This window comes from Ixodes scapularis, unplaced genomic scaffold (genome assembly GCF_016920785.2).
Source record: "Ixodes scapularis isolate PalLabHiFi unplaced genomic scaffold, ASM1692078v2 PGA_scaffold12__126_contigs__length_90152505, whole genome shotgun sequence".
Lineage (NCBI taxonomy): Eukaryota > Metazoa > Arthropoda > Arachnida > Ixodida > Ixodidae > Ixodes > Ixodes scapularis.
Genome location: NW_024609838.1, coordinates 13438043 through 13460646, shown reverse-complemented (window position 1 = coordinate 13460646; position 22604 = coordinate 13438043). Strand labels below are relative to the sequence as shown.

General features: G+C 50.8%; 1 protein-coding gene across 2 annotated transcripts; it reads left to right on the top strand.

Moving 5' to 3' along the window:
- Positions 1-1380: 1380 nt before the first annotated feature.
- On the top strand, positions 1381-20608 carry LOC8051354 (kinesin-like protein KIF2A). 2 transcript variants are annotated; one of them, XM_029990557.4, is made up of 15 exons: positions 1381-1830; positions 7140-7234; positions 7302-7370; positions 8783-8936; positions 10709-10952; positions 11263-11366; positions 11450-11612; positions 11683-12141; positions 15879-16017; positions 16071-16181; positions 16243-16310; positions 17096-17213; positions 18125-18220; positions 18835-18970; positions 20331-20608. In XM_029990557.4, the coding sequence occupies exons 1-15, from the start codon at positions 1770-1772 to the stop codon at positions 20402-20404; spliced, it is 2091 nt and encodes a 696-aa protein (XP_029846417.3). In that variant the 5' UTR covers positions 1381-1769; the 3' UTR covers positions 20405-20608. The 2 variants fall into 2 exon arrangements, with proteins under 2 accessions (XP_029846417.3, XP_042145360.1); XM_042289426.1 differs by having other exon boundaries at positions 1510-1830; positions 16071-16310.
- The last annotated feature ends 1996 nt before the right edge of the window (positions 20609-22604 follow it).

Genomic DNA, 22604 nt, shown 5'->3' with positions numbered 1-22604 from the left:
ACAGCGTGCTACCGCTGCTTATATTCACACTTGAAGGAGAGGAGACTAGATGAGGAGAGTTGCGCATGCGCGCGCGGTGTGAGTAGAAGCGAACACACGCGAAGTGCACGCAGCTGGTAGAGAGAGAGAGAGAGAGAGCGGAGAGAGTAATGCGCAGCTGTTGGAGAGAGGGAAGGAGGAGAGTTGCGCATGCGTAGTTTGAGTGCGGACTACGACGCCGCGGGACATAGACCCGAGCAAGAGATGCTCCACATCTAAAAAAAAATAAAGAAAAAAACTTCCACTTTAAGTGCTTCAAGCTTAAAGCCTCATCTCAGTTGGCGTCTTAAAAAAATTTGGAAAATGTATTGTATTATCAGTATTTATATTTCTGCCCTCCCTAAAATGTATTCTTGTATTGTATTTCCAAAGACTTTTTGCCTCTTCCGATACGTAATTTAAGACTTGAATATCAGTATCTTATCAAGTATTTTCATCTGTCCCAGCATTAGTATTTCCAAATGCATTTCTGAATATTTCTGCCCAACCCTGCAACGTAATTAATGCAGCTGTCAAGTTACACTTTAGCGACTCAGCCATTGAGATCAGTGGACTCAGCCATTCCAGGAGTGGGAATGGGCTCAGTGTCCCCTTCCTAGGAGTTGAAAGGAATGGAATTATCGAAAACTCTAATTCCCCGGAATGGAATTGGACTGGAATGGGGGTGCCCATTCCGCAACACTGGAGCCTTGCACGGACTCTACAAAAATAAAATTACCTGAGAGAGGCGTTCCCGTGATGCCGCCCGGGTTCATTCTTGATCGCGAAAGTCCCGGGAAATCGATGTTTCCGTTGGGGGAAAGGATAAAATGGGATACAGAGTGATAATCATACTCGTCGTCGCCGGCAACACGTCTGAACGGCTTGAAAGGGCAGCATAAGGTTCATCGTCGAAGATTAAAAAAAAAAAAAAAAGAAAAAAGACAGGGAATGGGCTGTTGGTGAATTCTTGCGAAAGTGAAGGTGCTGGGGGCTGGTGCGTGAGCCTTCACGTTTTAAGTTATCAGTTTTAATGAAGTAAAACCTTGCACTGCGACAGTATGACAGTATTTCCACGAAATCAGAGGCGGGAAAGGCCGCTGCGAAACAGCAGACTTACGTGCGGGGCCGTAGCTCCCTTACATGACGGAGAGGTACGATGAAACTACGCGAAGCTATTCCGGCTCTTTCAATGAAACGGCGCAATGAATGAATGAATGAATAAACGTATTTATTGGCAGAGATTACGCAGATCATTCGCCGAAGTGGCGTTCATTTACGCGCCAGCGGTGGTAGAGTAACGTGGCCGGTCTTCAAAATCTTCCGCGTGACGATGGAGGCGATAGGCTGATTACGTGATAAGACGAAAGCCGGCAACGCGAGTTTAAATGTTCAAATTCTGCCGCCCTTTAGATCAGCTGCTTGTAAACGTTGTGGCAACGGGCAACGGTCGTGGGAGTCGTGACGTCACATCTTTTATTCGCCAGGTTCTCCTGATGACGCCCCTGATTGTCCATCCAATTAACGAATATTAACTCCGTTAATTCTTTCCTGTCCGCCCGGAACGAGGGAAACAGGAGTAGTTTTCCTCCCTGCGTTTCGTTTCGACGCGGACCGTTCAGTCGAGAAGACAGTCCCGCACCTGACAACATCTACAAAAGCCGTGCCGATCGGGACCCAGCCAACCCAGCGGCAGTTGTCGATGTGTTAGGAGATTATTTATTTGTGATTGTCGACCGGCCGCCTGACACATGGCAGCGATGACGGGGGGCCTACAGGTCGGAGCCAGCGTCGACATCCAGCGCACCGACGGTGAGTGTCGAGCAGCGGCCCTGCTCGTCCCTAACCCTAAGCGGCGACTGACAGCCCTGACAGCCCGTCCCCTCAACGCCTCGACGAGCTCGGTGTTAGAAGTAGCTAGGCGAAGCACGTCCGCGCGAGTCCCTTGGTTCGGTCGGCTTGCAGAGTCGCGGCTCGGAGCTAAAAAACTTCAGAGCGTTTTTTAAACGCGGCGCCCCGCGTGCGAAGGGCCCGCACTCGACGAGGCTTGGTCCAGTCGCCGTTGGCACCTTTTTGACCGCCACCGAGTAGGGAAGGCGGTGCCGGCATTTTTCGAGGGCAACGGGCTTTTTTCCTTAGGCTCGGGCATTGGTCGCCTCTAGCAGGGTCCGTCGGCGGTTCCCCCCGGGCCCTGCCTTCGGCCGTCTCCGGCGGAAGCCCACCGCGAGTGGGTGCCAGCCGAAGGTCCGTCGTCGGCTGCCCACACCGCGAGCGCCTTATTTGGACGCTCTCTTGCCGTCCGCAGCGAAGTTGTCTGGCCGCGCGGCCTCGCACCCCGCCTGAGCGACAACCCGGGCTGCGTGTGCACGTCTTTCAGTCTATGGGCGTCGTAGACTGGCGAAGACCCCGAACTTTCCATTCGTCTGTCTGCCCTCCCGCTTGCTTTTGCCATGGCCTCTCATAGCCTTGTTCGGTCGCCTTTATGGCCATGCAGAACAGAGGTCGTCGGAAAATGGAAAATCTGGTTGGTCTGCATGCTGCGTCGCTGCTGGAGGTGCACCTCCAACAACCGCGTCTGTTTGCCTTCCACTGCCCTCGTTGGCTGAACGGGTCTTTCTGTTTGTTGCGTGTTGCAACATGCTCCGTGTGTATATGCCACGGTAGCTTTCAAATCAGTTATTGTTGTCTGCCTGATTGCTGTGGGACCGCTGTATGGGCATGAGCAAAGTTGCCTCGGCTTGTAGAAGGTGATCTTGTTGTAACCGCAACCTTGAAGGACTTGACGGTATGAAGACACACATCGGTTTCGGTGTTATGCAGTTGTCATACTTTTCATGTTGCCCTTTGCTGACACAAGACATCATTCGGTGAAGACCACAACGTCTGCAAACATTGACTGGCTAGTGTCATTCCTTTCCCCTCATAATTATAAAGGCGAGGGGAGTGTCGCATTCTAACGGCTTCCCTCGATGAATTGGCTTGCTGATGTGGACTTGCCAGATCGTGGTACTTCGGCTTGGCCGATGAATCTGGCACTGGCGACAACCGGTGAGAGAACACCAAGACAAGGCCTGCACATGACATCACCGTTCACGGATCCGCGACCCGCCCCAAGTGGCAGACGCATCAGTCTTGGTGTCGCTGCATGCTAGCTTAACGCTCGTTGTGAGACGCTGCAAGGTGCGCACCGCTGGAGAGGACGCTGATGCAAGCTGGGCGGTGCTGCGTGGATCTACTAGCGACTGCACTTGGGGAGAAAACTCGCAGGCCTTGTCTTCTATAGTCGGTGACAGGTTAAGAGACGGGAGAAACTCTTCCCACCCTAGGAGAGTGAACTCTGGAAAGGTCACCTCCTTTCTGACACTCTCTGCCAAAGTGAAAAGGGGTGGGGGAGTTTCCCCTGAATTGTCACCTTGTCGCAGACTGTAGGTAGTACGGTGAAACCCGTTAAGTACGAACCCACATACAGCGAATTATTGTCGATATCAAACTCTCAGAAAATTTAAATAAAAATGCATGTAAAAAGTACTTTTTATAACGAACAACATATTGGCTATATCAGACTTTTTACCCCCGTGAAGGCTTCAAAAAACGTGCAATCTTCTCCTAGCCGCCTCCCCCTTCCCCCCAAAAAAAGGTAGCAAAGTAAATTTTAAAAGCTCGAGTTGCGAACAAAGTGAAGCCGAAGAGAAGAGATTCGGAGAAAGCTAAAAAAAACTGCGCGCACGCAGACAAAATTATTTTATCCCAAAGCGATTGCCCACAAAAAGAAAATTCAGAAGGGGATGTAGCTAAAAGAGTAAACTCTGCACAGATGCAAAAAGAACAAAACTTTCCAGCGTATTGTTACAAGGCGAAAGCGAAGAGATCAGAAAAAGCTCTCCCCTTGAAACGAACGCATCGTGGAAGTTAGTTGCAAAGGGTTTTTGCTATATCGAGCTACTTGGTGTATCAAACTGATCATAGCATTTCCTGCTGTTCGTTCTAAACTGGTTTCACTGTGTTGGTCGGAGTCTGCCACACCCTTCGGGGTCTGGTGGTTGATTACGTGCTTGCGGTCAGCGTTTACCATATTTATTCGAATATAAGGCGGTCACGATTATAAGGCAAGGGGGCAGTTGAAGGACCCAAGAAAAAAAATCGTCATATTGCTATACTGAGCTTCGAATATAAGGCGGGGTATGACTTTGAGACTACGGATTTTGGAAAAAACCTCGCCTTGTATTCGAATAAATACGGTAGTTTTGAAAAAATTGCTTATTGGTTTTACCTGCTTGCCTTTGATACTGGTTGGGGCAGCAGTTGGATGCAGGGGGCACAGGTCACCAACGTACGCTCTACCTCCTCATTCAGTCTAGGCCACCAAAAACGAGCTCTTTCTGTTGCTTTCATAGCACATGCACCCTGATGAGTCTTGTGATGGATGGATGGATGCTTATGGCTGGACCCTTTTAATTGGGTGGTGGGCTCGCATCTCCTAGCCAGCGTTTATCTACAGTTATCCTTATGGAGCTGTGGGAGGTCTCCTTTTACACAATGATGCGGTGGCCCCAATATATGAGATTGTGTGCCTTTGAAAAGCTCTAGTTTCACCCGTAAAGCGATTCTCGACTAGAATCCAGGTTTTTAACACTTCTAGGCCCATCATTCATGACACAACTCTTGACCTGCGTTGTTGCTGAATCCCCGGCAGTCACCTGTTTCAACTCTCTGGTCGTCATGACGTTCCCTTCCAACGGCTTCCTCATACCTCCCTCACTTTTTGGGCCTCTTTCCATTGGTGCTGTCGGTAGCGGTAGTCTCCTCTGGGCATTCCGCATCTCTTAACCGGGCTTGTGTTGCCGCTTCTACAGCTTGTAGCGGCAGCTTCCCAAAAACGGTACACATTGTTAAATTTGTGCTGTAGTCTTTGCGGAAGATTACTGACCGGGTCTCAACATGATCAGCGACCAGAGCAAATATCTGTCCAAGAAGGTAGTCTCGGAACTTCAATATGCCATAAGTCTGAGCACGAGCCTTGCACTCGGATGGGGAATAATTTCTTTTGGTGGCTGACAAGGTTTTAGATTGAAACCAGACCGGTTTTTCTTTTCTGCCTTTATGGTGAAACCGCCGTTGCGACACACACTTTCAGGAATGCTGCATCCTGCGTCCTTTTTGAGCAACACATACAATTTCCTTGTCAAGCTTGACACATTAAGCGTGAGTCTGGTGTAAAATGCAGTATCCCGCAGAGTGATTGTAGTCGGCTCGCATTCTTGGGCCGAGGTCCTTGCACGATGGCCTTAACGTTCATTTCTAGAACATGCAGTCCGTCCGTCATTCTGAGTATTTGGGACACGTGACCAGTTTCGTAAATCTGCGCTCGAAGTCTCTTTCACGGAAGTTCACATCCGTGATCCCGAAACTGTCTCGGCGGCGCTCTTAACCTGTTGGGGTCATGCGACCTTGCACTTTGTTGGCCTCTCGGGACAAAATTATTTTACGCTGGGAATTGTGCAATCACTTGGTCGTAAAATGGTTTATCATAGCGTCCATGAAAGAGGAAAGTACTGGATCTTAGACTACCCAATGAAGAGCTTCAGGATCTTGATCTACATCTGTGTAGGGTGTCCAGGTTAGGGAAATGGCTGGCCGTAAGGCTTTTCTCATCACTCTCGTTCACAGAAGTGCATGCGAAATTCCGCTCGTCTCGGAAGAAAAACGTAGGAACAAACATTACTTGCGCCATCTCTCGTGAAGCTAGAAAAGATAAAAGCGCTGTGCTTATAGCCACGATAGATGGCACAAGCGGAAATCGTCAGGGCACACGAGACAATTGGTCGCAAAGCAGACATGAGACTGTTGGGGGAGCCCCGACGCTCGACCGTAACAGGAATATTTCTTTGTCGGGCGACATCAAACATTTGACCTCAAAAGGTTAGAAACCTGAAGAGCGCGTCCTCTCCAAAATTCACTCCCCTAAAGAGGAAAGAACGGAGGGGTTTGCAGGAGTAGCTCATCCGGGTTTCTTAACCTGCTACTGCCTATTGGCAAGAAAATCTAACTATAGGGGGCACTACGTCCAGCTTGTTTTCCCCAGAGTTCTGCGTTTACCAACACAAGGCACGCACACTAAATTCCTTACTTCATCTTTCTCGAAATGGAGCGCGGGGCAAACATCTGCCACGGCTCGTGCCCAGTTTTATTGCAGTGTCCGCATTTGGCTTCGTCAACTGAACCCGAGCCCCAGCCGAATGCTGGCACAACATTCAACTACGTGGATCTAGCGCTGCGTCAAAATGCAAACAAATCTGTCGTTGGTGTCCCCATCGGCGTAGTTCTCACTTTAGCCTCTAGAGGTGCAACGGTTGGATCTCCTTTATAATAGGTATGCCCGCGCTGCCATTGCTAGAAATATTGCTGGTATTGAAGATGTGCCGTCGGTTGCATATTTGTAGCGAGATCCGATATATTTCCTTTTGGACCTATTCTGACTTTTGCCATTCACGCGTGCAAGGGGGTCCCCTACGCGATAGAGGGTACCGCCCTAAATTGTTGCGCACAGGGCTCGGTGTGACCTCGATGTTGCCGCAGATGTGCCCAGAGCCGCTCTCCTTACAGCCCCTGGAAAGGAGTAAACCTCCGTCGAATTCTTCCTCTCCTTTTAGGAAAGTGGCAGACCCTCCTCTTTTTTTACGGTACCTGGAACAAGTGTCAGGGAGGTGTATATTTGGCGTCCTACTCTGCCCATGTGTCAAAACTGGTTCCGAGGTGGCAACGAGGGATCTCGCAAAAGCGGAGTGTCATGCTGTCGGATGTAACGATCCTGGTGGTTGGTTGGTTGTGCGACCTGCAGCAGAACGGGTGTCTGCACCACATCCGCCACCTCTTCTGTGACACCACAGGGAGTGGGACCATTGACGGCGCGACACTTCCCTGAAGTCTTGAGGCAGAAATCGACAGATAATTTTTTGGGACGCGGTTAACACGTGGTTGGAGAAGCATTCAAGCACCATCCTGCCGGTTGTGCCTCTCAAAAGAGCATAGGGGGCTGCCCATCCAGCACGGCAGAGGGCCCGCGTCGTCTGTCTCGGTCCGGGAACCTGTCGTTGATGGTTTTTGGGCCGCGTCTCTCGCAGGGCGCATCCACTCGGCGACCGTGGTGAGCCTGGACGTGCCCAAGCAGGTGATGGTGGTGGAGTGGCACGAGAGGGGCGAGACCAAGGGCAAGGAGGTGAGGCGCCGGGGAAGGGCCTCTAGCCAAGTCGCAATTGTCGACCTTTTCTTTCTCTCCCCCACAGCTCGAGTTCAGCACGGTGTACGCCCTCAACCCCGGCCTCCAGGACACCAACCGCAACTCCATCAAGAAGGTGGGAGCCCTTTCCTGCCCGTCTCTGGAGAGCCGGCATCATTGTTATTCTCGGACTCGTTTCGTCCCAGCTGGTCTGCCCGAGGCCCCCACTCGATTCGCGGGGCGGTTTGTTTGGAGTACTTGGGAAGGCAACGAGCATGGGGAGCAACCAGACCGTAGTGTACCCTTCGTTGCAGATGTCTATGCATTTTCTGGGAAAACTTTAAGAGGGATGCTAACTTAAACACAGCCTTTCTTAAAGGGGTAGTACAGTGATTTTCGGCCTTTGTCAGTAGACCTGTTAAATTTCCCAAGCATCAAGGCGATTGCAGGGGCATGTAGGTCTAGCACTGCACGCGCTCTCCTTCCCCATATAAAAGATTCAAAGTAAATAACGAAAATAAAAAGCTGACAAACGCACATGCAAGATGCCATTCGTTTCGGGCTTTTGCTTTAGAACAGTTACTGCTGTAGATGCCAGCACATGCAGTGCGTAGACCTACATTCATAGCATTCTCCTTGATGCTTGGGTAGTTTTGTAAACCCTTCTGAAAAGAGCACAATCTAGGAGATGCTGCAACAATTATCGCAGTCCCCCATTGTTGGGGCACATGAGTATGCATTGGGCACGAGGGTTGCATTGGAGTTCGGCGTGGACCAATACATGCCAATACATGCTTCGTGCCCAAGATATGGCGACTTCCAAAGTTGCTTGATGATCTTTTGAAAAGGGCCTCGCGGGAGTTGGTACTCTGTCACCTATAAAATGAAGAGCTGATACGTCGGAGCCACCTCAGATACTCCAGTATCAGCGGCGGTATGTGAATTCCGATGTGGTCCGTCAACAATTCAAGTCCAGCCTGGTTCTTTCACAGGAGCAAAATTCCGCTCCCTTTTGTTGGCTCGTAAAACAAAACTCTCAAAACATTCAATCTAAACTACAAATACATGTGGCATTACACAAAGATTCACTCGCACGGAAAGCCAAAGCTAAGCACAAAGAGGGCCCTCAGACCTCGTATTCCACAATTACCAGAGAGCAGTTGCTTGCACTTGCCTGTTCTAGAGCCCCCCAGAGTACTAAGAAAGCCCCCCACCCCCCCTGATTCCCCGTCTTATATTGATGGGCGAGGAGCTTTCTCCTCGCCTGCCCTGGGGCGCCTGCAGCGCCATCCAGTGGCTAGGAGAGAAATCGGCACGTCGGGCGCCGAAATCGGGATCTTAATCGACCCCACAGCGACACGACCACGCGATTTTGTCTGAGGCGAGGCAACTGCATAGACGCCTCGCGGCAACTATGCCAGAGTGGTTTGATGGGCGCCCTCGTGAATGCACAGTGCGCCATACCACCTATCCGTCCAGCCTTGTTTTGAGAGTTCGAAATTTCAGTTCAGTATCCCTTTAAACGTCCCAAGCACCTTCCCTCCCCAGCCGGCCCGGTACACACAGCTGCCCACGGCGCGGAGCGGGACGATGCAGGAGCGGCGCAGCGTGGCCCGGCCGGCCCTGCAGCAGAATGGGGCTGCCAGCATGGGGCCTCCCACGGCCCTGCCCACAGCAAAGTCCAGCTCTGGCCTTGCCTCCCGTGAGTGCCCCTTGCCCGCATCCTTTGTCCTTTAATATCAGTCTGGGTGGTTGGAACTAATTTCTTGGTCGGAGGTGTACACCTTGGGTCTCCATACTTTTCTTAGAAAATTCTGGGAAAAGTGTTGGACTCAGCCTGTTGGTGTGGGAGTCGGCCTGGGAGCAATACCTCCCTGGTAATGCTCAATAGGGTCTTCGTCGAGGCCCTCATATAATGCCTTGGTCGAGAAAAAACCGTGGGACGGACCAACCAGCGTTCTTAATTCCCAATTTCCCAAGCGGACGTCCAGCTGTTTTAGGAATTGTATGGTATTGTGGCTGGAGGCACACCTTTGACAACAACCTAGAAAGGTAGAAATAAGATTCAGGCGAGCTCGTGAAATTGCCAAATCTCGGGTGTTCAAGCCTTGCGTTGATAAAATCGTTGTGTATAATGCCTAAACGGGCAACTTGTCTCTTGGCTGTAGATGAACCATTTAGCCAGTACAGCACAACTGCTAGCCTGGGGTCCTTGACGTGCACCACGCAGTGGTGATACATGACCGCGCGCCGATGCAATGCTCATCCAGATTGAAACGTGCAGGGGTGGGGATTGAACAAAGGATCCCTGGGTTCTGCAGCGCGAGTTTTTGCTCCAGATGCTCGTAGCTGGTATGCGCTAGCCCACTTGGCCTCCGATCCCCCTTCACGTTGATAGAAAGGTACCTTCTGCTGTGCCCCTTGGAATAAATGATTTAACGTGTCACTTACTCTGTCCTTGATTTGAAGGATGTACATACCACTGAAGTAACCATTGCAGATATGTTGCATTTTTGTTGCATTTTTTTTACTTTTTTTTGTTTTGTTTTTTTAAATTTATTTTTGTTTTGTTGCCTGCTAAGTAGCCGTTAATGGATGGCAGGGCCTCTTCTCGGGTTAAGCAAATCTGCCTCTTTTCTCAACCCTAGACCTTGTCCCACTAAAAAGTGATTAACAAAAGGCCTGCCTCCGTTCCTGGCCGATCTTCCCGACTGCCTTTAGTCTCTTGCCCCACAGACGGAGGAGTGTTGGAGGGCCCGGGGGCAGTCATCTTTGTGGCTCTGTTTTTGGTCTGGCAGATGGGACTTGGTGCCTCTTTTCCCTGTGCTATTTTTACAACAGATCAAAGATGCGGCGGAGTGGATTATTGGGCCAGTCAGATCGTATCGCCGATCGGAAAAGGCGTTGAAATGGACGGGGTCCATAGGCAACATGATGGGAACAAAACCTACAAAATAAGAGTATTACGAAAGCAACGCTTGTGACGGGACAACAGCTGTACTCACTACTTTATTACTTGAAAAGAAGGAAGAAAACTTGTGTCGCCATGAGATTACACGGTGTGCATACATAGGTGTAGACCATAGGTAAGTTGAACGAGACTTGTTAAAGTCGTCCATGGTCCCAGTCTTTATCGGTGCCTTTGCCGATCGACGATGCGTTTGTTCTTTGGTTGGGAGTAGCACTCGCCTTTCTTCCTGGCAAACTGGGAAGCCAGTAATGGTGAAAGTGAAAACGCAGGCAAGCTGGTGAACTTTGTAGTGATAAATCAGAGACTGGGAACAAGTAAAAAGCTGCACACACACTCGGTCTCAAATAGAGTTCAAGCATCTGAAGTTGTTAGGTTTGACAGAAGGCGTTGTATAACAATCTGTATTTTGGTTTTATGTATTCCCCATCCATTCTGTAATGCCTTCGGACAGCAAAGTGTACCTGGAATAATTAAAATAAAGGCGGGGCTTCGTCGGGGCACAGTGGCAGAGAAGAACGGCGTGTCTACGCGGCAGCAGCAGGCAGCGCAGCAGCAGCAGGCGGCACAGCAACAGGCCGGGGCGGACCTGGCGAGCCGACGGCGCACCAACGTGGTGAAGGAGGTGGACCGCATCAAGAAGCAGAGGGACGAGCGGCGGGCACGGCAGCTGACCCAGATCGAGGAGAAGCGGGAACGCATGAACGTGGACCCGGGGAACCCCAACTGGGAGTTCCTCTCTATGATCAGGTGAGGCCAGAATTGCTGGAATTGTTGGAATTCGAAGCGGGACGGTGTGGCTTGCGGTGGTGTGGATGGCCTCTGCAACAGATTGTTGCCTGAGACTGTGAGGCAGTGTCGGCTATCTCCCGATTCACGATATTGAACGGGAATGGCCCAAATGCTCAATTGCAACTGCATCCTATTTACTTAATTTGTAATGGTCCGGGAATTCAGTTAAAATATTCTGGGAAATCCTGGAAAATTGCCAATTTAAGAGGCGATTTGTTAGACACTTGGAGTGAGTTGGGTTTTTCCGGGGTCTGCCCCACCGCCGCAGGGAGTACCGCTCGCAGCTGGACTTTCGGCCCCTGTCCATGAACGACCCTGCCGAGGTGCACCAGATCTGTGTGGCCGTGCGCAAGCGCCCCCTCAACAAGAAAGGTGGGTTCCCGCCCTTGCCAAGACAAATCTCGCGGGCGATGTTTTTGTGCTGGCGAGATTGACGAGCGTCCTGGGTGGCGCAGAGCTCGGCCGCAAGGAGGTGGATGTGGTGACTGTGCCCAGCCGGGACGTGATGGTGGTGCACGAGCCGAAGCTGAAGGTGGACCTGACAAAGTTCCTGGAGAACTCAAGCTTCCGGTTCGACTACGCCTTCGACGACACGGCCAACAACGAGCTGGTCTACAAGTGAGCAGCCTTTCTCCCTGCCACGGCGGCCGGCCGTATGCGCCCCTGAGCCCATTCCTCGCCCCGACAGGTACACGGCCCGGCCCCTGGTGCAGACCATCTTCGACGGAGGCATGGCGACGTGCTTCGCGTATGGGCAGACGGGCAGCGGCAAGACCCACACGATGGGTGGAGACTTCTCGGGCCGCACCCAGGACTGCTCCAAGGGGGTGTACGCTCTGGCGACCAAGGACGTGTTCCGGCTGCTGCGCTCGCCCAAGCACCGGGGGGACGCCTTGGCCGTGTCGTGCTCCTTCTTCGAGATCTACTCGGGCAAAGTGTTCGACCTGCTCAACGGCAAGGCCAAGCTGCGGGTGCTGGAGGACGGCAAGCAGCAGGTGCAGGTGGTGGGCCTGGTGGAGCGGGAGGTGGACGCAGTGGACGAGGTGCTCAAGCTCATTCACCACGGCAACGCGGTGCGCACCTCGGGACAGACCTCGGCCAACCAGAACTCCTCCCGCTCCCACGCGGTCTTCCAGATCATCCTCAGGTGGGTCCTCTCGCGAGCGTTCACGGCAGTCTAGACCAGGGGTGCACAACTGCAAGCCGCTTGTTAAGCAGCTTCCGGTCTAGACCAGGGGGGCCCACTCCTGGTGGCCATCTGGCGGCCACCAGTAGTGGCTGCCTGGTGGCCATGATCAAAACATCCCTAAACCCTTTGATCATAGGGGCTGTTGCCTTCTCCCGTCCTGTTTGGAAAGAAAAATGCCAGTTTGAAGAAGCAAAAAAACCGAATCTGTTCTTGCATTCGTTGAAAGTAGTGTGTGAAATGCAAGTGCTCTTCCAAAGAGGAAAATCAATCGGGATGGCTGGAAATTCAATAATGAACATGCAGGTATTTTTAGAGTGCAGCTCTTAGGCTCCTCTTTCCCGGCTTCAGCGGCGTCGGCGCAACCGTGAGGGTCGCTTGACCCCATGGTGACGCCTATGCTGCTCGGAGGGAGGACTAGCAAGCAGGATGAAGAGGTGAGGAGGGAGGAGGGGTATACCTCAAGAGCTGCGCTCTAATTCGGTGTTGCAGGGGGTTGTAAGCGACTCGTTTTTTTTTCTTGAGAGTGCGTCGAAGTGTATCAGCCTTGCATGCCGACCTTATGGAGTAGCGTCAGACGCCCCTACAAAACTAAGCTCATCTGAGACTTCGGCACCCTTTTTGGTTCTGAGAGACTAACAAGGTTGCACAATTAAAGAGGAAGTTGCTTGCTGAGCAGCAAATCTTGAGGAGAAATGTGACCAGACAAGAAGTTTGTCTTCCAAAATCTGAGCTTGTCAAGAATGACTACAGAGACGTATGCATGATATAGCAGACGACCTATCGAAGCAGCTGGAAGAGTTGCAGTCAATTTGGGCACTACTCTTGCTTTGGATGAGAGCACAGACATTGAGGATACTGTTTATATGCAACTCGGGAACTGGCAGAGCTCTGCTCAATGCAAGTATGGTCTACTGGAGAGGAGATGAGCAAGAAACATCGAAGCTCAAGTTACCGTGGGAAAAACTGATGGGTATGCACCAATGCAGCCCAGCCATGATCGGAAAAGGAATGGAGCCGTCGCTTTGTTACAAGCATGCAGTAGAGTAGAATTGAAGCAATGTCGCTGTACTGCACCAGGAAGTTCTTCGTGCCAAAGTGAAAGTTGAATGTGTCGCGAGTCGTGATTTCGATCTTCAACTTGATGTACGTGCAAGGGGATTGAGGCACGGGAAGTTTTAAGAGTACCTGCAAGAAATGGAGAACAAGCACATGGACATCCTGCACCACACTGAAGTTCGCTGGCTGAGCAGTGGGAAGGTTCAGAGTCGCTTCGCCGCTTTCAAGGACTACATCATTGCTTTCTGAGGTTAAAAAGTGAAACAAATGCCAGAGCTGGAATATGGGCAGTGGTCATGGAATCTGGCATTCCTCGAAGGAAAGGACAATCCCATTTTGGACATGGTCAGCACAATCTTAGCAGTTCCGCCTGTTAATGTTGCAGCTTGAAAGTAGGAATTGGGACACTATCCCACCTGTCACTCTTTCCTGCCGGTGAAATCCAGAAGTCGGTAACTGTGACATACGTGCCACACGTTGAGAACCTTCTCAGGGAGTTCCAGCAACAATTCCAAGTCGAAAGCAAACTTTTTTTCTTCTGGGTTTTGAGGACTTTGATTAGACGGTGCAGCTGGAGCTCATCGACCTCCAGTTGCTTACCAGCACTAAAGAGCATGTATTGCGAATCTCAGCTGTTAGATTCCACAAGATTCTTAACAAGCATAAGTACAGAAAGCTGGTGGACCATGCCTTCAAGTGTCACTTTTTCGGAGCACGTAGTATGTGTGTGACTTTCTCACTAATGACACAAGAACTGCCTTCGATCTGCCATGGAAGCCTGTTTGCAGCAAAAATGTGTACCACGTCTCGCGTGCAGTTCTCGGTGAACATAACTTTGGCACGCCTCATTTTTGGTTGTGCAGCCCTGGTTCAGATGTTCCCGTGCATCCAAACAAACTCCTCTGCGCCAGACAAGTTGTTGGCACTTTATCTGCTCCCTGTCGATCAAATACCAGCTAGAAGACAAGGCCTGTGCCTTTCCCTTCAAACTTCACTAGTGGATCCACACAGCGCAGCCTTCTTCGCGTCAGCATTTCCGCCAGCTCGTCGGGCAGCGTCTCGCAACCAGGGGTGGAACGGCTGTGCGATTTGCACAATTTTGTGCCAGACATTTTTTTGCGCCATCCTGCGCCATTTTGCGGAAACTGCGCCACAATGAATACTTCGCGCCATTGTGCTCCAAATCGCACAAACTGTGCCAAAATAATTCTATTTTGTCTTGGTTTCGGTTTTTATAGACTCGATTGGCAACAATGAGTAGCTTGGTCGACCTTGCAATTTTTTATTCAGTTTATTTTTCCTGTGTATCCCGAGTCGGAAGCACGCGAAAAAATTCGGTCGGATTCTAAGTGCTACATCACCTGCGACTGGATTGTTATTCTTCAACCATAAGCGGTTAAGCAAGTCGGCCGAGGTGAGATCGAGTCGTTAAGCGTCGGATAGCCTGAGGCTCTGCGGCCCGGGTTCTGGACATCAGCCAGTTGAAAACACATCAGCAAAAGGTTCCTTCTAGTGTTTCATCGTTAGAAGTTAGAACCGCATTCTTGCAAGATAAATCATGATTTGATTGAACTGAAACGCTGTCCGATCCGAATCCTTGCCGGCCAGCAGCTCTCGCAGCGGTAGATCTGCTCGGCATACTTTAATCTTGCTCTGGCCCATCGCTTAGAATATAACTCTGTTACTTGCAGTCTCATGCTTCGTTATTGAGTTGTACAATAGGATAGACTCAAAATTTGTTGCCCTGTTCCTCCGCGCAACTACACGTCCGTCCGTTCCTTACGCACGTCACGTGGTTCGCACACGTAATCACTGTCGAGCACGTGTTGGTCGTGCTATAAACAGTGCTGGTTTGCATTTTGAGCAGCTGAAAGCCACTCGGAAAATATCAAGGACACTATCTTCAGAAACATGTGGTACTTGCTTTTTGGTTCTCACTAAGGCCAAGTCTTGCACCTTTTACACTGTTATCCCATCTACATAGGTTCCTAACCACTCATGCTCATCTGTGCTGCTAAGCACAATTGAAATTGCTCCCGTGCTGAAGTGCAATGAAAACTAATATGACGTGCTCTTAGCCTGCTTCAGAATGTAGTTTTAGCTGCTCCCAGCCTGCTCCAAAACGGAAGATTCAGCTGCTCCCGCGGGTGCTCCCGAGTACATTTCGCGACTTCCACCCCTGCGCAACGAGCGAAATGCTAGCAGGCAGCGACGGCAAGACTCGATGTGCTGGCCGCTTCATGATGCCTCTCATCGAGGTTCGGCGTGTCTGCCACTTGGGGTGGGTCGGGGATCTACTAATGATGGCGTTGTGCATGGGCCTCGTCTTCTAGGTGGTACTAGTCAATTGTCCTCATCCATGACAACCGACTAGGTACTGATGAAGACTGGAGCATGGCCCGAGCAGTGGCATAGCCAAGATGGGATCTTGTTAAATTCCAGCCCCCCCCTCCCCCAAAAAAAAAAAAAAAATCCTGGTTAGGCAACTGGGTTTGAAGGGCTCTTTCCGGGCTAGTCTCTCGGCGTTCCCGTGTTTGTTGGCTTCGGGGTGTGTGCACTCGTGTCAAGGCCGTTCTCTCGGTTTCCGTGGCCCACCGGGGTGCAGTCTCCCACGCCCCCTTCCCGCCCGTGTCCCGCAGGAGGGCTGGCGGACGCCTGCACGGCAAGTTCTCTCTCATTGACTTGGCCGGCAACGAGCGGGGGGCGGACACCTCAAGCTCCAACCGGCAGACGCGCATGGAAGGCGCCGAGATCAACAAGAGCCTGCTGGCACTCAAGGTGGGCCCCTTCCCCCTCCTGCCCCTCAGACCCTGAGCCCTCTTTCTCCCCAGGAGTGCATCCGAGCCCTGGGGCGCAGGGGCGCCCACCTACCCTTCCGGGCCAGCAAGCTGACACAGGTGCTCAGGGACTCCTTCATCGGGGAGAACTCCCGCACCTGCATGGTGGGTGTCCAAAAAGCCCCTTGGCTGGGATACCACGCCGACCAATGTTCTCTCCCCCCAGATTGCCATGATCTCCCCGGGGCTCAGCTCCTGCGAGCACTCCCTCAACACCCTCCGCTACGCCGACAGGTCGGTGTTTTCACACTTTGCTACGTTAGTTTTACCCTCACTCGGGAGCAAAATTGCACCAGCCTTCTCAGGGGCTGGAGGGTGCAGAGTGCTCAAGGACCACAGCATTTGCAGAATATGTAGCGTTCGCATTATTCTCAACTTTAGCTTTTCGATAGTTTGAACTAAAGAACCGCTGATATCTACGAGGAAGCTCATTTAAGCAGTTTGATTTGGACTGGGAAAGTAAATCTGCTTGTTTTGGATTTTACTGACTGCATCTTTGAAACGCTCGTAGCTGCCAATACCTGAATTTGGAAGAGCAAAACGGCGAAGTTGCATTTTTGCCGGGATCAAAAATATATCCTCCCATTTAATGTGCATTCAAATTGCCATATTTTCCGGGCTATAGTCTGCGCCTGGTGTATAGTACACTAAAATCTCATTCACAGCACACCTTGACAAATGTCTGCTTTCTTAGCTCACAAAGAATCTTGTTTTATAAGCCTTTTATATGCCACAACTTTTTGTTTTGTTTCCTCATCTAGCTTCATTAATAATTCGCCTTGTCGCGACTTCGTGTCTATCGTGAATTGTCTCTTGAAGCTCGCACAAAGCGGTCTGCCGAAAGAGCCCCTTTGGAGGAGGGCACATAGTTGGGAGTCTGTAGACTACCAAATGCCGGCGAGTGTGTTGTGTGGTAGTATGCTCTGGCATTCTCCCCTCCTAATGCCTCGGATCTCGACGGCTGCAAAGCGATAAGGCATGCCGTCTGGAGCCATTGGTGACGCCCGACATGTCTCCAGGGTGAAGGAGCTGGGCGTGGAGGACAGCCCAGAGGCCCACCGGGCCCCCAACGAGGACGAGGAGATGGCACCCTCCAGCGACGAGGAGGAGCACCAGCTAGCAGCGCCACCCGCAGACGTGAGGATGCATCCTTAGTCTCCGGCCGCCCCCGCTCGTTCTGGTGGAGTCTCGAATCTATTTTCTTTCCGTCGGCGGCTGGTCTGTTTCTCCGTTGCTGTTTCCGTGCTGCTCCGGTTTCAAGGTGTTGGCACATGCCTCACCCTTGGAGTCGGGCGACGCAAGATTTTGGACCGTGCAGTTGTATCCATCTGGTGTCTGTCGCTCGAGATGGGGTGGGATGATACAGACGGTTTACTTGTGCGCTTGGTTTTTGTCTTTGCCAGTTTTCTGCATGCATAATTAAGAATGCAAAAGCAAGCATGCAAAAGAACTGAGTAGAACAAAATGGACCCGTTGGTTTAATTTTGGCACCCGTATTTTGTGGGACGGTTTGAATCGTGCGAGCAGCACTCCAGTCTTATACGAGCGTTCAAAATGGGGTCTTTCGCGCATCGAAGCGAGAGGAGCGGCACTCCAATCGGAGGTCAACGCGGAGGACACGCGGGGAACGCGCGATGAAGAGTCGACCAAGTACGTCCAGTCATTGGTGGAGGTAGAGGGGGAAAACAAGAGCATGTAAATTTGGCGAGTAAGCAAACCCACGAGGTGCGCAAGGAGTGGACAAACTTGAGCCATGCACAGCAAAAACAAACGAAGGTGCTAATGGGGTAAAAGCAGTTGGTGTGAACGGGACATCGGCACTTTTCTGCATTCGGATCGCTCATTCTTGTTTGCCATGTCTCGCGTCCAGGCGTGCTCCGGACCCACTCTATCCTACGTGCTTCCAGTCCATGTGTTGTTGGAACAACCCCGGTTCAATTAAGTTTGTTAAATCGGGACTCTCGATTTAGAGATCGGGAGTGAGAATATGGCTAGCGGATTCTTTGCCAGATTTGTAGACTCGGGTGGCCTTTTTGCTGGGTGTGCAGGACGTGGAGATGTCCGGGGAGCTGTACAACGAGGCGGTGTCCCACCTCCAGGAGATGGAGGAAGAGGTCCTGGATCTGCACAAGACGGTCGTCGAGGTGGGTCGCCAAAGCCCTTTCGTTGCAGCTCAAAGTTTGCGGGATGGCGACACGGGTTCCTTGCATTTCGACTGCACTTCTCTTGAACCTGGACTGCCACCTCTTGCACCGCCGTCTGCTTGGCCGCCGCCGACGTAAAGTGCAGTATGCCCGCAGATAGCTGTCTGCATTTTGTGCTGTTGCATTTCTGGGCTCGTGGCAGAGTGTGCCCATACTCTCCGTGCCCTGTAGTCACGTTTTGCCGTTGCCATGTGGCAGATTTTGAAGGCGGAATATGTTGTATGGGTCGTTTTTTTTACAAGAAAAATTGTAATGAACGTACAACACGGTACAAGCACTACTTAAAAAAAAATTTCAAAAACATGGAAAAAAGATTTGATTGGGAGTTTGCACCTGCGGCAGGAGTAAGTTGCTAAAGTCACCAGGCTGCATAGCAAGAGTCCTCTGGAAGCAGTGCGCTCTTGGAGAAACGTGTTGGCAAGAGCGGCGAGACATTGTACCATGTGGTGGTTGTTTGTGTGGGACATTCTGTGCTCCCCGGTCAGCATGTTCGAGGTTGTGCAAATTTTTCTTCTCGACACGCGCGTCACGTTGCCTGGTTTCCCCCTCGGCAGGCGAGCCACAACTGGCTCCAGCGGGACATGGAGCAGCTCGCCATGACCAACGACGTGGATTACGATTTGGACGTCTACGTGCAGAAGCTCAAGGACCTGCTCTGCGAGAAGATCGAAGTCCTCAACAAGTTCAAAGGTGCGACGCCCTCTGTCACAAGCCCTGGCTCCTAGACGTTTCGGGTTTTTTTTTTTTTGCCGTGCCAGAGTCTGTCTGAATAGCCATGGTCCTACTTGGCCCAATTACGGTGCCTGCAATGCGTCGTGGACTGGTGTGTTATAGTCCGCCGCAACTCAAAAAGGCAGGGCGAGGGTAATACTGGCCGGGGAGGAGGAATTGGACGGAACGCTGAAGAGGTTTCCCCTTCCTCCTCCCCAGCCAGTCTTACCCTCGCCCTACCTTCTTGTGTTGCAGCGAACTAGTGTCCTATTTCACTTGTGAATCTAAAGTGCTCCCAAGTGGCAAAATTGCTGTCTCAAAAGTCTGAGTGTCATGCTGTTTTATTTTGCAATCCTGGTGGTTGGGCACAGAAGTTCCAGAAGAGCATAAGGGAACGCGCTGTTGTCGCAGTGTTCAAGCTCCAGTTTGCCGTAGCTATCGCGGACTGAGCTGCAGAATGATCTGCGGCGGAGCACGTGCCTGCCATGTCCACCACCCTTGTTGCGACGCGGTTAGGATCGCAACAAAGTGACATTTGTACGACGTCAAACGGGAATCGAGGGAACCCATTTCTGGGACACGTTCCAGGCACGTGGCTGATTTGCCCCGGAAATGCACTTTAACAACGGTCACGGCTGGTTTGCTCAGAGATTAGTAAATTAGAATTGCTGGTGCACGAAAAATTGTTCTATATATTAATTTTAGAAAGTGGCGAAATTGCTTAACAATCATTCTTTTTTTTCTTTTAGAGCTGCCAGATTTCGGGGGTGTTCATTTGATGGCACTTTTCTGTCCAGAGATGTTTGTCCGTTCCTTGTCAGACTGAGAATTCAGTATATGGCATTTTACATTCGTCACATTTTTTGCCTTTGCTCTCATATCTTGCCATTAGTGATCGAGGGAAACTCTTCAGTTGATGGTCTGACGAGAGTAGGTTGTTTGATAAGTCGTAATTTTTTCGATTTGTTTCAGTAGTGCGAACGTCGGAACTTGCCAGTACAAAGCAGTGACCAAATTAAATTTCTGCCATCGGAAGGCTTTAGAGCCAACCTTGTCAAAGAGATTGATTGGACCACACTCCAAAATAAATGCTTAGCAGCTGTTACATCGGTTGTATCTAATTCGTCGGTCATGTTGTACCGACGTCTTGAACTCGCAGGCCTCATATCCTTCAGTTCTAATCTTTTTTTCATCAGCCTCAAGAAGGCTGCCATTAGTTTGGCGCAGATGCCATATGCAGAGATGACGGTGATCAGTTGCCAGACTGAATTTTGAAAAGGGTCTAATCCATTGCTTTCACAGACTCCTTTCTTGATGTGACTTTGCATGGGTGTTTCAGAGAAAGTGGAGGGCTTCCAGCAGCAGCTGGCAGAGGAGGAGCTCATGAGCATGAACATCAAGGCCCCCAAGTGAAGAAGCCCCCCCCCCCCCCCCCCCCCCCCCCTCCCCCCTCCTTTGTACATACGTTCCCTATGCACGTTTCCCCTTTTTATCCCTAGGACTGCTTCACACCCCACATGCATGTACATAGCCACCAGGATAGGCTGCCCCCTTTTCCTGCTGTGGGGACGCGAAGCTACTGCAATTTTAGAAATAAATTTGTTCTGGGCCTCTGCATCTCGTGTCTTCTGCCTGCCGAGGTGCAGTGTGGGTTTTTATCTGAACTCGCGGCCGTAAGGTCGTAATTCAGCAATTGAAGTTTTGTAAGAGGAACAACAGAGTAAATCTAAACTGAACAAATACAAAATCGGCAGTTTCAAAAGGCCCTTGACACGAAAGCTGGTCCGTGCTTGTTGCCGGTGGGAAGAGGGCTTTTCTCCGAAGGGCTTGGAAGAGTTCACCTCGATGCAATCTTTCCTCTATGCTCTGCAAGTGTTGCCATGGAAATGTGAGTCTTGGTGCACTTATGTCTTGCTGGGGAGCGTATTATGGAGCAACCTGCAGCAAGAAGTTATGAAATGTTCCTCAGGTCTTTCCAAAAACATTGGTCAGGCTAGTCATTTGCCTGTGTTTGAGGTGGGCAACTTTCTATGGCAACGTAGCCAAAGCCACCAGTGCCCATCTGTTTGCACGCATCTCAAACTTCAGTGTTCTAGTAAGCGGTTCCTCCTTGCTTTTTATCTAGACTAATGCAAAAATTAATGTTGAAAAACTGGCTGACCATTCCTTCCAACAATATGAAGTAGTATTGAACTGCCATCGAAATGTCAAATGGTTTGTTGCACATCTACAGCTAAGGATGTACTTCATGGACCTTGTGGAACATTGGTCCTTAGAAAAGACTGCAAGACTGTGTACTTTGAGATTGCAAAGTAATTTAGCAAGTCGCATGTAACATAGTTTGCGCCAAAGCGTAAAAGGATGTGGCCACTCCACATTTATTTTGAAAAACTAAAAGGGAAATAAATTAAAATGTAATCAAATTTGATTTTCTTTTACTTCCATCAGTTTTTTCAATGCAACAAACATCGCAATGACCCAGAAAGCCGATATGAGTTTCCAGAAAAAAAAGCTAAACATTGATCCACTATGCCTAAGGCCACCCACAAGGTAAAATGTAGTGTGATATGCTGAAGAACTAATTTATGCAGTGCCTTCAAGGGGCCAATGCACCGTCGGGGAGGCAGTGCAGCTTTGAGCTGCCACTTTACTAAATGTCAGTTTTCACTTCAAACCCCCTCCAAAGGAAATCCATGAACTAAAAGATAAGCTTACATGAGTGATCAGACTGGGTGGCATAGCGATTGAGGAGGCAAAACGATCCCGGGGCAGTCCAAGCTGTAGGAATGGCGAGTAATTGTGATAGTTTGCTCGGTCGCGATTATTCGCATAAACGTGATGGGGAATATATTTGCAACTCGTCTGGGGCACTCAAAAATTAAGCACCCGATGCCGAGGCGTGCATGCGCCAACCCAGTCTTTTCGGCCAGGAGTGCCGGGGCCGGCTCCAGGGGCTCGGAGCACATCTAAAGCAGGGGGGTACAGACAAGCAGAATGCGGCAAATCGTAGGCGCTGACAGAAGGGTACAGACAAGCAGAATGCGGCAAATCTTAGGCGCTGACATGGGTGGTCCCGATAGAAAGCGATGGAAGGGCAGAGAAAAGAAAGACCAGACACGTCGCCAAGAAGGGGGGAGGGCCATGGGGCCCGGGCCCCCCCTCCCCCTCGAAGTCTTACATATTGCTGGGGCCTCCCCTCCCCCTCGCACAGCATTTTGTCATGGGTGGGCCGTCCCCAAACAAAATCCTAGCTACGTGCCTGAGAAAGACAATAGGTTAGGTGTGTTCGTCTTGCCACAACGATTTAAAGTTGTTCGAGCACTCGTCAACTTTATTTCTTTTTATACAGCGAGCAACACCGGTGTTTTTTTACTACAAAAAGCTAGAGAAACAACAGATTTTGCGGGTAATATTTTTCCACTTCTTTGTGTATAGCGTTGCCAGTGGTCCAAGGTAAAGCACTGGATGTCCCGACTTATCCAAGTACCGCCACCGTTTGATCGTGCCATGAAAGCTCCTATTGGATGCCGGCGACGCGTCACCATTTTTGGCTTGTGGCGCATCCCACATCCAGACGCGAACGGTCCTAATGGTCCGATGTGGCTGCCGGCTC

Excerpts from the sequence above, each read along its gene's own strand:
- LOC8051354 (XM_042289426.1), top strand. The coding sequence starts at position 1,770 with ATGGCAGCGATGACGGGGGGCCTACAGGTCGGAGCCAGCGTCGACATC. Across the intron at positions 1,831-7,139 it reads CGACATCCAGCGCACCGACG|GGCGCATCCACTCGGCGACC; the intron begins GTGAGTGTCGAG and ends CGTCTCTCGCAG. Across the intron at positions 16,018-16,070 it reads AGAGCCTGCTGGCACTCAAG|GAGTGCATCCGAGCCCTGGG; the intron begins GTGGGCCCCTTC and ends CTTTCTCCCCAG.